The sequence below is a fragment of the Rhagoletis pomonella genome, unplaced genomic scaffold (genome assembly GCF_013731165.1).
Source record: "Rhagoletis pomonella isolate Grant_MI unplaced genomic scaffold, Rhpom_1.0 Rhpom_scaffold_00004, whole genome shotgun sequence".
NCBI classification, from domain to species: Eukaryota; Metazoa; Arthropoda; class Insecta; order Diptera; family Tephritidae; genus Rhagoletis; species Rhagoletis pomonella.
In genome coordinates this window covers 75,398,316-75,412,354 of record NW_023458558.1, presented here as the reverse complement: position 1 = coordinate 75,412,354, position 14,039 = coordinate 75,398,316, and the positions used below count along the sequence as shown (strand labels likewise).

The following is a 14,039-nucleotide window of genomic DNA, read 5'->3' as shown; positions in this document are numbered from 1 at the left end:
AAAAGTGTTTGGGAAAGCTTACTAGGGAATTTTTTAAATCTTTAAACTTATCCAAAATCCGAACAGTTTAAATAAATATAGAATTTGCAACGTCTTATCAAATGAAGTGATCATATTATCAACGAAGACTTGGTACACAAATTACTTAATGTAAAAAATTAATAAACAAGTAATTTTTAAGCAAGAAACACAACCGGCTTCAATTCTCATATAAAAATTGAATAGGCCCGTTAATTTTTTCATGATCCAATGATCGGATCTAAACCAAATTAGTATGGGATCACCTGGAAATCAGTTGACGTGGTCCAAAGCTATGCGGTAACATACATAAAAAAAAGTAATCCGACGAATTGATAACCTTCTCCTTTTTGTGAGGTCGGCTAAAAACTACTGAAACAAATAACAAAATGATAAAAGAGTAACGAAAACAAAAAACTATCGCATGAAAGCGGTTTAAAAAATACTTAGTGAACACTGAAAATTGTTGACACTATTCCCTAGCATTATAAATCAGTTAACTTTTAATCGTAAACAATTTATTTCGTTTGGGGTCACCATAGCCTACTACGTATATTGCGAGTAAAGAAATTTTGAATAACTTGAGATAATATTATTATGATTATGATTACTTTTACTATTCTGAACCCCTGTTATATGCCCAAACCAACATTCCCAAATTAAAACGAATTCAGAAGGGCATTTACGATCCTGTCCAGCCTTGCGATTGGGTTTGGTTAATGTCGGCATGGAAATCCAATGCAGAATCACTCTAGCCAACAAGTGCAACTTTGTACTGAATAGGCAATTCGGGAGTAAAGTCCTCTCTCGACGTAAAAAAACCATACTCTATAAGTCACTCATCAGAAGCTTAGACAATGACAACATTCGATGAGACGGCTCTTGGAGTATTGGAGAGAAACATCTTATGGAAGCTTCTTTTTGGTTGTTTGTGTTTCCGACAGGGTAGGAGTATGATGTATTGTGGAACGATTTTCCGTCATTCCTTGTCAAATTTGGTTTGGAGACAAACCGGTTTCGGCGTTGTGCCATCTTCAGTGTCATTTTTCGTTCGTAGAACCGAAACCGAAACCGGTTTGTCTCCAAACCAAATTTGACAAGGGATGACGGAAAATCGTTCCACAATACATCATCTTATGGAAGATTTACAGGCCTCTGCGCGTTGGCGACGGAAGTACCGCAGACGATGGAACGATGAGTTGTATGAGCTTTACAACGAAATGGACATGGAGTGGCGAAGGAAAATACAGCGGCTCCGCTGGCTTGGGCACGTCGTTTGAATGGGAAGCGACGTTCCAGTTCTGAAAGTATTCAACTCGCAATCCGCTGGTGGTAGCAGAGGAAGAGGAAGAGACCAAGTGGAGAAGGACTTGGCTTCACGTGGCATTTCCAATTGTCGTCAGTTGGCATAGATTGAAACGACTGGCGTTCTTTGTCGATCTCGGCCAAAATGGCTTAGGCGGCTACAGCACCAAATTAGAGGAAAAATATGCAAATGTTAATTGACGGAGTTGGGGGACCTTCTTCTTGATACGCCAGGAAGAAGTAGCAAAACATTCCTTATCAGATTGATTCTGGCAACGGTTGGTTCAAAGAATTACATAACTTTAGCTATCGCTTCGCCTGGAATTGCTACCATGGGGAAACATTGCTAAGTCAGCTCTTAAGCTGCCATTGAACATATAAATCATCGAAACTCCCACTTGCAATATTTCCAGAACATCTGGTAAGGAAAATTTAAGTGGGATGAGTGCACGATGGCACATAAAAAATTGCTTGAGGTTCTTGATTGATTGTCGTGGGATTTGCATGGAAACGTTCAACCATTCGGCAATGCATTGATATTGCTCTCAGGAGATTTTACGCAAACATTGTCTATAGTTTCTTGATTAACACTAGCGGGCGATATAAATGCTTGCCTGAAATAGTCAACATTGTGGCAAAGCGAACATACATACACTGCAGCCGAGATATTCTCGTGACAAATACTGGATATTGGGAACGGAAAGTTGCCAGTCAATGAGAGATTAAGACGAATTTTATTGCCTGAAATTATCGAAAGAATGTTTCTTAATTTTTGAACTCGATAGATCTTCCAGGGGTGACGGCACATACTGAAATTGAAAATAGGTGGTGTCTATAATCATGTTGCGGAATATTAATCAGCCATAACTCTGCAACTGCACGCGACTAGCAGTAACGACATTGGTGAAGAACTTAGTGTAAGCAGAGATCTTAACGTGGCCTTTCAAAGGTGAAGAATTCCCATGATTCCGACCGATACGCAATTTCAATTTAAAAGATTGCAATGCCCAATTCGATTGGCATTCGGAATCGTAAACAATAATGCCCAAGGTCAACTTTTGGAAAAGTGTGGTTCAGATTTAGATGCGGATTGCTTCTCAGATGTTGCATGTTCCCGTGTCGGCAAACCAGATATCCTTGATATCTATGCAGACAATGGCAAAACGACAAATATTGTGTGCACACAAGTACTTATTACAAAATCAAACTTATATGAAACGTAGGCTTTGTTTCGTTAATCATGTATCATCCATGTAACAGGAATATGCCACAGCAAAGCGTGGCAGGGTACAGCTAGTACACGTTAAATATTTCGAGCTCGACATCGCCTGACCGAACGGCTATGCCCTGACATTCTAGGGTGGTGTCCATCGGCCGATGTCTTCTTCGATAAGCCGATATTACACTGTGTGGTGTAGGATAAAATCTAACTCACTACCATTATCTCGCTCGCGATCTTTACAGAGCACATTGTAGGCGGCGCAACCCAACAGAGTTGAGTTACTGTGCAACTTCTTTTCTTGGACCGCAGCTATCACTATGCCATGCCGACCCATTAAGACTGCTATTTCTTCAATCGTTCTCTGGAGTTCGTTTCAGTTCAGTTGTAAGTGTTTCGTATTCCTCGGGAGGCTGGTCGCGATACGGGGGGTGAGGGACGTGTGGGGTCTACATTGGGCCTGTTGCGCCTGACGTAGTTGCTGTTTCTGCCTAGTGGTGGGTGGCTGCAGTGGGTACGATGTTGTTTGCGTCGGCAGTGCTCTACATAAGGAGGCTCTGTAGTTCGTTTCTTACTCGCGTGTGGTGCGTAATCCAGAGCATAGATGGAAGTGGCACCAGCCAAGGTATGTGTTGCATTTGACTGATGTCACGTTCCGCTATACTCTATTCTGGCGCACGGAGCAGATGGTGTGGGCAACCAGGAGCTACTGGCTCACAGATGCTAGTTGGAGCGGCTGGTAGATTTGTATGACAGTAAAGGGGGTGGAGAGGTCTGCTGTTGCTCAGGGGAGCTTCTGGAGCCGTTCAGGCTTTTCGGGTTCTGGTTCGCGCCTGCGCGCTGAGCGAGTGGGTGACCATGGAGGCTGGTGTTGCCGTTTGGCTTGAGCAACGGAGGCCACAAAGCTTTTGGTCCACCCCCGGTGAGACTTAAGGTCAGAACAGGTTCTTAGGTGACTCCACTCATTGCATGAATTGCATCTAACCGGAGTGGAGTTCGGATGGAGTCGATTTTGGCAAACGCAGCAGAAGTATGTTTCTGGTCCGGGGTTGGGCTCAACGCCCGTCCGCAGAAGAAGTTATTGCTCCATTGTCGTAAAATTATTGAAAGGTATCGCCGATCTAAACGGGGTTAGGTCTCCAAAACAACAGCCCTTGGTCGGGTAAAACCCGACTGATTCCGGTACGTAGAATCGGCTGTCGTGGGAATGTGATTTTACCAATATGTACGTCCGGTGTAGAATTCTGTACTGCTTCGACAACCTACAACTTGTACGTCCAACAATCTCCATCAATTTTGGCCCAAACAACTGCTTCTGACTTCGGATTCCAATCTGATCGATTTCGTCTAGGATCACTCGGTTGGTGCTGTACGGGCCATCATACCCAAAGCTAAGGGCACTTCCATGTTGTTATACGTTATAATCCTGTTCATGTCAATCTGCATACCTTGATCAAATAAGAAGTCTACTCCAATGATCACTTCATTCACAATCTCCGCGACTATGAACTTGCGTAACACCGTCATATTCCCTATTGCGAGTTTACGTGTTACCTCTCCTACAACTTGGGAGTTCCACCAGTTGCTGTCCTCAACCTTGCTCCAGGTTCACCGCTTTTGTGACCAACTCAGATCGAATGATGTAATGTGATGCGCCCGTATCCCCAGGTAATACCCGCTCATGTACGTCCACATATCAACCAACAGTAACATTTCTCGCTTTTATTCCAATTTGTAAGACGGAGATTATGGGGTATTCAATTGTGGGAACCAGCGCGCACCACTTCCTGCTGGCTCATTTGAGTTTAACGACTAATCGCAGTTGGGCTCGTCTTCCTCAGCCATGCGTGGCATGGGTTTCCGCAACTAAAGCATTTTCCAGCACCATCCTTTCTCTCGGTTGCACCAAGAGTATTTTTCCCTGCCATCGACTTGAGTGTTTTCAGGATCTCGTTCATCACGTCAGGTGTCTCCACTTCTACTCGGTGGGCTTTGCAGGCTGGTCTACAAACAAGCGCCGCCGTTTCACGTGTGCATACGAGACAGATTCGGCAAGTGTTGACTTTGGATACGCACATCTCTCTCGCTTGGAGTACATGTCTCGAATTCCGCTGATGAACCTCTGGGTTTTTATATTTTTGAGGCGCTCACCAGATGCGTCTCAGAGGCGAATACCTGTAAAGACTTCTTGGCTTTTTGGTAGAAATTCTCCAGCTCCATCTAGCTCCATCTGGTAAACTTGCTGCCTGTGGTCGCTACCATAATGCCTTTCCACAGCACCCATCAATGCATCGTAGTTGTTCCTTTCACAGTCAGCAAGATTTCCGCTGCCGGTCGTTTCAATGCAACAAACAGCGCAGCGCATTTAACCTCCATGCTCCAGTTGTTTGTTGTAGCCTTTTTTCGAACTGGAGCTTAAAGACTTGAAAAGGAATCATGCCGTCAAAGGATGGGCTTTTTACCTTGGGAGCGTTCGTCGAAGCGACTGGGCGATTCAACTATCTCGGAGTCTCGGAGATGACCTTCCAACTCGCCCATCATAGCCTCGGCATTGTCCTATCTCTCTTCGATTTTTTCCTGTATTTGTGCAATCTTTGTATCCTGTGCTTCCAGTTGGGATGACATCTGCGCTGATACTGCTGATGATATACGTGTCCCCAGCGCTTTTATCTGCGATAAAACATCTAACGACAGCTGCGACCTCTGTGCTTCCATCATCTGTGACAAGCGTGCATCCTGTGCTTGCATCTGCGATGAAATTTGCGATATGGAATCTAATAACGTGTTCATGTCTATAGCCGTTGACGCAAAGGGAGCCTTTCCCTGCTCTTCAAGCTTCGTGAATGTCTGCTCCACATCATTCGATGACAGGGTGTCCTTGAACCAGATTCAACTGAACTGGTCTGGAATGATGGATTTTCCGATTAGACTACTTTGAACGTGAAGTTCAAAATCGTGGCATGTGCCGATTTCAAAAACGGTAACTTTTTCGATTTTCCGATAGGTTTTCGATAAGGTTCTAGAAGAATGATTATATATATTTACATATATACAAGTCGATTGTATACGTATTAATACATATATGTGCCGGCCTGACTATAGGGTGGGTGTCTTTCGCCCGGTCCCGGATTTTTCCTTAAATTTAGTTGGAAGATACAAATTATAAAATTTTGTTAAATTTGATTATTTAATATTCACATAGCTTTTATAATATTCAATAAATGCGAAAGAGCATGTCTAGATGCACATGGTGTGGTATGGCCATTTCCGTGCTAGTCAAAACGACCGCCAATCTGGCATAATGGGAAACATAGAAAGGTTCCGAAGCCAACACGAGTTGTCTAAATGTTGTCATCTAAATGATTTTCCCATGAATAATCAAACATTTTGAGCTCGAAAATGTAGAGCGACCTTCAAGGAGATTCGAGGGGAAAATCAAAAATCAACAGAAGACGATTTTCTTGCATACAGCCAATCTGAGCTTAAAGGAAGGCATTTGACTACAAGTAATTTTTTGATAAAAAACGACTTAAAAAAAAATATATATATATATATTTCATGATCCAATGATCGGATCTAAACCAGATGGTACCATCTCTGAGACACTGCCTTTCCGATGCAAAAAGAATTATCGAAATCGGTTGACGCGGTCCAAAGTTATGCGGTAACATACATAAAAAAAAATAAAAAAATTATTCCGACGAACTGATAACCTCCTCCTTGTTTGGAAGTCGGTCAAAAACAATAAAAACTATTTTGCGCATTCACTTGATCCGTACAACAGTATAGCAAAACAATTTCTGTCTTTAGACGAAGTTTTTCTATAAAAAAAAAGAAAATTCTCCACATACTACGAAAACACTTGGTATTTTTCAAAGGCACAATAAATCAAAGTAAAGCTACATACATGTATTATATCCAAGAGTCGGTAGTTTGCACCTTTTTCAAGTTTTTAGAACTTACATTGCACCGTAGTAGTAGTCGTCTTAAGTTTGAAATTCTGACAGCCGATTTCTCAGTGGATGTTTAATTATAATCAAAAGATTATCTCTTATTGCCATCTTCTCAGTGTACTTAATTTATGATTAACTCACCACCACCTTTCATAAGATTTATTAATGGCGGAACCAGCTTTTCCTGTAAATCCTGTAAAACCTGCAAATCGTGAAGTTGGGTTGGGTTGAATCCAAACAGTTTGTTATTATGCGAAATCCTAGGAAACGAAACAATTGCAAGCTGACACCTTTTTAATTAATGCTTTCAATCTGCTCACACGTATGAGTTGTCAAAAACCATTGTTTTGAACATTTAAACCTCAAGTAAATGCCAATTACACCAATTTACAAAAGTATTAAATGTAAAAATCAGTACAAAATCAGTACAAACTCAAAAAATCAGTAGATTTTGCGTACTGATTTCGGGCTCTTAAAAATCAGTACAATAGAAAAAAATCAGCGCATGTACTGATTAAATCAGCGCATCTGGCCACTCTATTATACATATATGATATAAACCTAAATCAAATACTTTAAAGATGTATGATTTTTACAAATTAAAGAAGCAATTTTGAATGAAATCCTCAAAAAAGGCTCGCATTCGTCTATTTAATTTTTTTCTGTAGTCCCGCAAATCCCGCATGTGTAATTCCTCATTTCTGATCCCGAAAAAATGGTGCAGGATCCCGCATTTGCTATAACTACGGTGACCATCCGTCCTTTATTATACGGGGCAGTCCTCTTTTTTCGTCAATTGTCCTGGTAATTTATTTATTTCATACGGGACGCCAAATGTTCTGTATTTCTTTTAATGTCCCGTATTGGTCCCATATTCGATATTTTGGCGACTTGAGAATATGAGCGTTTTTACTCTCTACAAAATAATGAATGCAACCTTACATACGCAGTTTTGCATTATCTTGATACGCGGCTTTGGATCATACGTGGTTTTGTACTTTAAACGACGATATGTAGATTATTTCTGAAGTTATAATTAATAAAAACTCGGTATTTGTCAGTATGAATAGAATTTAGATCTTAAATAGACGTTAATGATTATTGTTAAAATTTCTAAGAGAAATTTCACTAGTATTTATTTAGTTTTTGAAAGGTTTTTTTTCGACGCGTTTCACGTTGAATATTCTGTATGGAGCAAAGCATATTTAACAGGTAGCAGCAGTAGAGCAGCTCATTTTAGTTTTGTGGAGAATTTCGTCTTTAAATTGTAATTTTTGTTTACATTTTACTTAGAGTATTATTTCAAACTTTGTTTAGGTAAAGGATTCCAAAGCCAACAACAAAATACACACAGCTTGTGGTTTTTTCTCGGGTACTATTTATTGCCTGTCCCTGACCCGCGGTGTGGAGTTAATTTTAAAATTTTTTGAAGATAGAATATATTCATTAGGAGAAACTACGCCAATTTTTTTTGCTGATTGTATGAGCAGGGTTGCCAGGTGTCCGGTTTTTGAAAAACAGCCTTCGTTTGAGGAGAGGATGAAACAGGGGAGGGGAAGAGGGGTGGAGGGTTGTGTATTTGAGTGTTTAAAACATATCGCACACTTCACAGTCCGTTTTTTTTATTGTCACCCGGACGAATAAACTAAAATCTGGACTGTCCGGTCAAAAACCGGATACCTGGCTATCCCGTGTACGAGGGATTCTATCTTCAACATAAGAAACTCCATATAAGATGGCTACCGTGAGAATGTTGCAAAAGAAAAGAAGTTCTCAAAGACGGAATTGAAGTGGAACCCTTCTAAGGTACGCTTTACAATTCAGCTCGTTTCGGATGCTATTTACTGCATTGCGCTCGCCCGAAATCCGAGTCTGAAAATAATCCGTTGAATACCACTCGTGTTTCAAAAGTAGTCCCTGCCTAGGAATGTTTGTACAAAATTTTGCGGGGTAAAAATCCCGAGCACAAACAACAAAGATATGGAAAAATATTCTGCAAATGTGTGATGTTATAACTGATTATATATGTGCTGCTTTCAAGAAAGATCGAAAAATATAAGCCAAATAAAGATGCCGTTTCAGGCTAATAAATCTAGGATCAGTGAAAGAGGTTTTAAATCCTCTAGATTTTGTGGAAAAAATTGGAAAAATAATTTTTTTGGCGTATTCTGCTACCATGAATATGGGTTCTATATAAGAACCGCTGCATATTTTTTTGTTTTCTTTTCACTGTATATAATGATTGTAATTACATATATGTAGCTCCTAACCTCTGGCTTCCAATTATTTTTTAAAATAAATATGTGTTAAATTGTTTAAGGCATATATTTTTTGCCTCTTGTATAATTTTGAAACCCAAACGCCTTCTTGACAGTTATTTAAATAAAACTCATTGGGGCGGTTTATGTTTCATGTTTTTATACATATATCGATTTCCAAATACTTGACTAGTGTGAACATACATATGAGTGTAAATAATAAAAATAATTAAGTTCAACATAACGTCTAAAAGCGGAGACGTCTTATCAATGAAGGTGGTAGGTAATTGACGTTCGCATTGCTAGCAGCTGGTTTATAGTACTGCTGTTGTTGTCCGTATGATGACACAGGCGAGGCAAAGTTGAGTACGGGAGCAACACCTCCATTGTAGTTCTGGGATGTGCCCGGCTCTTGATCGTACTGCGATTGAATGGTACGTTGCGCATTGGCAAGATCGTCATGGTTGCGGTACTTGACGAAATGCACCTGTGGATGACTGTTTCGATGATCGTTAACAGCTTGCAGTTTGCTCGCCAAGTCAGCAATGTCATGCTGTTTCTGCAGTACGTAAATGGCGGTCTTTTGTTCAGCGGCGTTTCTGGCTAGGGCAAGTGCAGCGTTTTCCAAACCATTGTTTTCGGGTCCCTTAATAAATATTACACGGACATTCTTCTTCAGAGAGTGGGCCAGCTGCTGACTAGCTTCCCCGTCTTCGAATTCTTCTTCAGGAGCGGTAAATGTGAAAAACTCCTTGTTGGCTTCTTGTGTTACTGGAGCTAAAATACTTGGTGCGCCAGAATCGTATCCACTGCCGACGCCAGTTAAGCCACCGAGGTTTCCTGAACTACCTATATTACCACCGGAAGCTAAGCCTCCATAGTCTCCACCTGCACTTCCACTGCCTGGGGCGAAGGAAAGTCCGGACGAAGAATGTGGCACCGGTCTGTAGTTGTAGCCCAACTTATCTGCGGATACAGCCGCTAAGAAATAAAAGACAATAAAAAGACGCATGTTGCGCGCAAGATTTGATGATTTGCTTTGAAGAACTGAGTTGGGAATAATTCTAGCTGAAATTGCAGCTTCTTTATATATGTTGATGAAAGTCGGGGCCACGAAAAATTTTGTAGAAAAATAACAACAAAACCTCTTAATTCACTCGGTGCTATCCAACGGGTTTTGATTTGTCTTCGACCCAAAAGAGACCCGTTTACTTGACCACAAGTAGCCAGCATCCAATCCAAGCTTGCAGAGGAGCTAAACTAGCAAACAACTATTTGACATACAGTTTTTGCATGTGAACATATAGCTTTTCAGATGCAAATGTGTTATGACTCGAAACAGACATATGCACATTTGCATGTAGAAATGTACATATGTATGTATATTAGAGTAGTCCAAAAATGCATGAGAAAAAGTAGTGTCGGAATTTTCATGCTCTCACCCCCTACGATTGTACTATACCGGAAAAATATACCCCTATTTTTTATTTTGAAATCAAAACATATTTAGAGGTCGCTCAAAGAGCTCAAAGCTTTCCATGTATTTTATATGGAAAAAACAACTTTTCGTAGAAATGGTATAGAATTCTTAAAAATAATATGTTTCGATCGGAAAACTCTGCTTCTGTGCTAGAGATTCCTCCAATAATACCCAATTGTTTAATTAAACATTTTTCATAATAACTTTTATTTAATGGTCCACCAAAAACCAGAATTCCATACCACTTCTACGAAAATTTTTTTTTCTCCATATAAAATATATGGAAAACTTTAAGAGCTTTGAGCGCCCTCTGTTTGATTTCAAAATAAAACAAAACGAAGTATAAAATCGGGCGAAGCCGTACATAATATACCCGGCGCACGTGTTAAATATATGGTTTCTCACTTTCAGTAAACTGCATGATAAGAAAGAGTATTTTTCCTAATGTCAAACTTCTTATTTGTCGCTAAACCGCCTTAGCGATTTTGGCCGAGTTCAACAAACCACACCAGTCATTTCTCTAGCTGCCGCCAATTGGAAATGCCAAGTGAAGCCAAGTCCTTTTCCAGTTGGTCTTTCCAATGCAGTGGGGGCCTCCCTCTTCCTCTGCTACCACCAGCGGGTTCGAGTTGAATTCTTTCAGAGCTGGATCGTCGGATTCCATTCTAACGACATAGCTAAGCAAGCGGAGCCGCTGTATTTTAATTCGCTGTGTTATGTCTCATCGTTCCATCGATTGCGGTACTCGCCATCGCCAACGCGTTAAGTCCCGTATATCTTCCGCAAAATCTTTCTCTCGAATACTCAAAGAGTCGCCTCATCGGATGTTGTCAATGTCCACGCTTCGGCGCCATACACCAACACTTATAAAGTGTGGTTTTCGTACGCCCAAAGTAGCACTTGTTAGCAAGAATGATTCTGCGTTGGATTTCCATGCTGAAATTATTACCGGTGTTAATGCTAGTTCCCAAGTAAACGAAATTCTCTACTTTATCGAAATTATAACTGTCAACAGGGACGTGGGTGCCAAGGCTGGAATGCGCTGGCTGTTTGTTTGATGACAGGAGATACCTCGTCTTGTTCTCGTTGACCGTCAGACCCATTCGCTTTGCTTCCCTATCTAACTTGGAAAAAGTAGAACAGACTGCGCGATTCTAGTTACCGATGATTTCGGTGTGAGCGGCTCAGTTCTGCAGCTCTTATTATCTTCTCCAACATCAGGTTAAATAAATCACATGAAAGGGAGTCGCTCTGTCTGAATCCCCCGTTTGGTAGGAAACGGCTCGGAGAAGTCTTCCCAATTCTAATGGAGCTGGTGGTATTGCTTAACGTCATTTTACACAGCCGTATCAGTTTCGCGGGGATGGCAAATTTAGACATCGTGGCTTATAAGCAAATCCTTTTAGTGCTATCGAAAGCGGCTTTGAAGTCGACAAAATAGGTGGTGAATGTCGATCCTTTTCTAGCGGGTCTTTTCCAAAATTTGGCGTATTGGGAATACTTGGTCTATGGTGGATTGGTCTAAAGCCACACTGATAAGGCCCAATCAGTTCGTTGACGGTGGGCTTCAGTCTTTCACACAATACGCTCGATAAGACCTTGTCAAACAGTTTCGATAATATGCTATGATATATTGAAATAATTAGACCACGTTTGGTAGAAATCGATAAGGCGGTTATCGATAAACACTTATGTAGTCATAAGTGGGTAGTGGCACGGCCATTTTATAAAATTCAATAATATTGTGCCTTGTTGAGAGATTGTTGTATGTTGGGGTCTTTAGTTATTAAACTTTCAGAGTTTTCGTATTTCTGCAATTTACCGTTATATGGTAAGTTGCGGTAATTTTAGTTTGATTTGAAAAATTTTCAACATATTGCTTTTTTGGGCCAAGGTTGATAAAAGTGCCGAGTTTGGTAGAAATTGATAAATCGAGTACCGAAATACACATATGAAGGCGTAAGTAGGCGGTTCCACGCATATTTTCCCAAAAATGTCCCTAAATATCATTTTCTGCTAAGAGGTCATTGCATATATCGATTTTGAGCACGTTAGCTTAAATAGTTACTAATTTATCGCAGTCTTCGTATTTATGTAAATTACCGTTATACGGGAGGTGGGCGTGGTCTTATCTGATTTAAAAAATTTTTAACGGGTTTCTTAGTGAGGCTCTAAGTAATGTTCGCACCGAGTTTGGTGGGGATTAGTGAAGGGACTACAGAGATATAGCATTTCATTTTGCCGAAATTCTACTTCGCAAACCAACTTTCAACAATTGTGATCCAGTATTTGTGGAAACATCGTAGTTTTTGCATATTTCGAAAATACCGTTATTTGGGAGGTGTGCGTGGTTATTGTCCGATTTTTCCCATTTTTAATCCCAACCTACCTTGAATAAAGGGCAACCAAATTTCTCGAGATGTCGTATACATGGACAGACAGGCACACTGACGGACGGACAGTCAGGGCTTAATCGATTTCTACTTTCATTCTGAGCATTTATGTATGCATTTGTCTATATCTATCTCGATTCGTTTTGGCTGTTACAAGCTACCGTTATGTGAAAAAAGTTATAATGCCCTTGTGCACAAGTGCGCTCGGGTATTAAAATAGAGGTATACTTTTTCGACATAGAACAATCCTAGGTGTGAGAGTATTCAAATTACGACTTTACTTCTTTTTGGACCACCCTAATGTATATACATAGTTAGCTCGTTAGAAATAGTTTATGGTCATTTCGTGTTTCGGTAGCGGCGCTTAGCTTGTGAATATGGAGCCGGTATGCTTTTGATTTGGAATTATTTAAATACCAGAAAAGATGTTAAAAAACATAAGTATGTGCTTCACGGTGATGTTTTCGTTTTCGTTATGGTGTTCATTTCTTTGTACACATCAATTAGGTGAGAAAACTTAAATTAATATTCAAAGAAATACGGAAATAATTTTCACTTATTAGTACAAACGACGCACAGTGGGACGTCCACATATAACTGCGGCCAAAAATAGTAATCGTACTACAAATTCGCCACGCACACAGTTCTTATGTTCGGAAATGGTATATGTTATCCAATTTTGATGAAATTCAGAATATATACTGTTTTTAACCAGAAAAACATATATCAGAAAGAACGTCAAAATCGGTTAATGTTATGATTAGAGCCGAAAATTTTAAGCTTTTGCTTGGAATATCTTATTTTTCTTATTCATGGTCAGTGTAGCCAGAAAAAATTTCGTTTGGAGCTAAAACGGTCGAAAAAATACCTAAAAAGAGCTAAATAATACTAATAGTAGCTAAATGAGCTAATTTTTTTTTTTAAGTTGAGTATTTAGGACCTATTTCATAATAAAATTAAAATTTTTTTTAAATTTAAAGGATGCTTTATTTTGCTCATCGATTTCATAAAGCCACTTTAAAGATAAAGGTGTCCATAAAGGCTCTTTAGTTTAATACCCAAAATGGAAATTTATATGACATAAAGAACCCTTTTATAAGAAAAAAAAGTATGCCATTTTCGTAGTATAATTACATATTTATGACAATCAGCTGATGCAATTTTGCCGAGATCAGTATTGTCAGCTTTGTTATTTTCATTTAAATGAACCTTTTGTTATTATTCAATTGCCATTGTATTATGAAAACACTTCTACATTTAAATGACAGTTTAACTAAAAGGAAACTTTTGCAAAAGGGACTTTAAGGGCTGGTTTCCCCAACTCAACTTAACTTAATTTAGCCAATTTCTTGGACTTAATCAAGAATAAGCTGAATAAAAAGTAGGCTAACTTTTGACTTAAGTCCAAAAAAT

General features: G+C 39.7%; 1 protein-coding gene across 1 annotated transcript; it reads right to left on the bottom strand.

The window, feature by feature from the left end:
- Positions 1–8,992: 8,992 nt before the first annotated feature.
- Positions 8,993–9,765, bottom strand: LOC118738573. The gene has a single exon (XM_036469513.1). It carries the CDS (start codon positions 9,763–9,765, stop codon positions 9,001–9,003), a length of 765 nt encoding a protein of 254 aa, XP_036325406.1. The 3' UTR covers positions 8,993–9,000.
- Between the last annotated feature and the right edge of the window lie 4,274 nt (positions 9,766–14,039).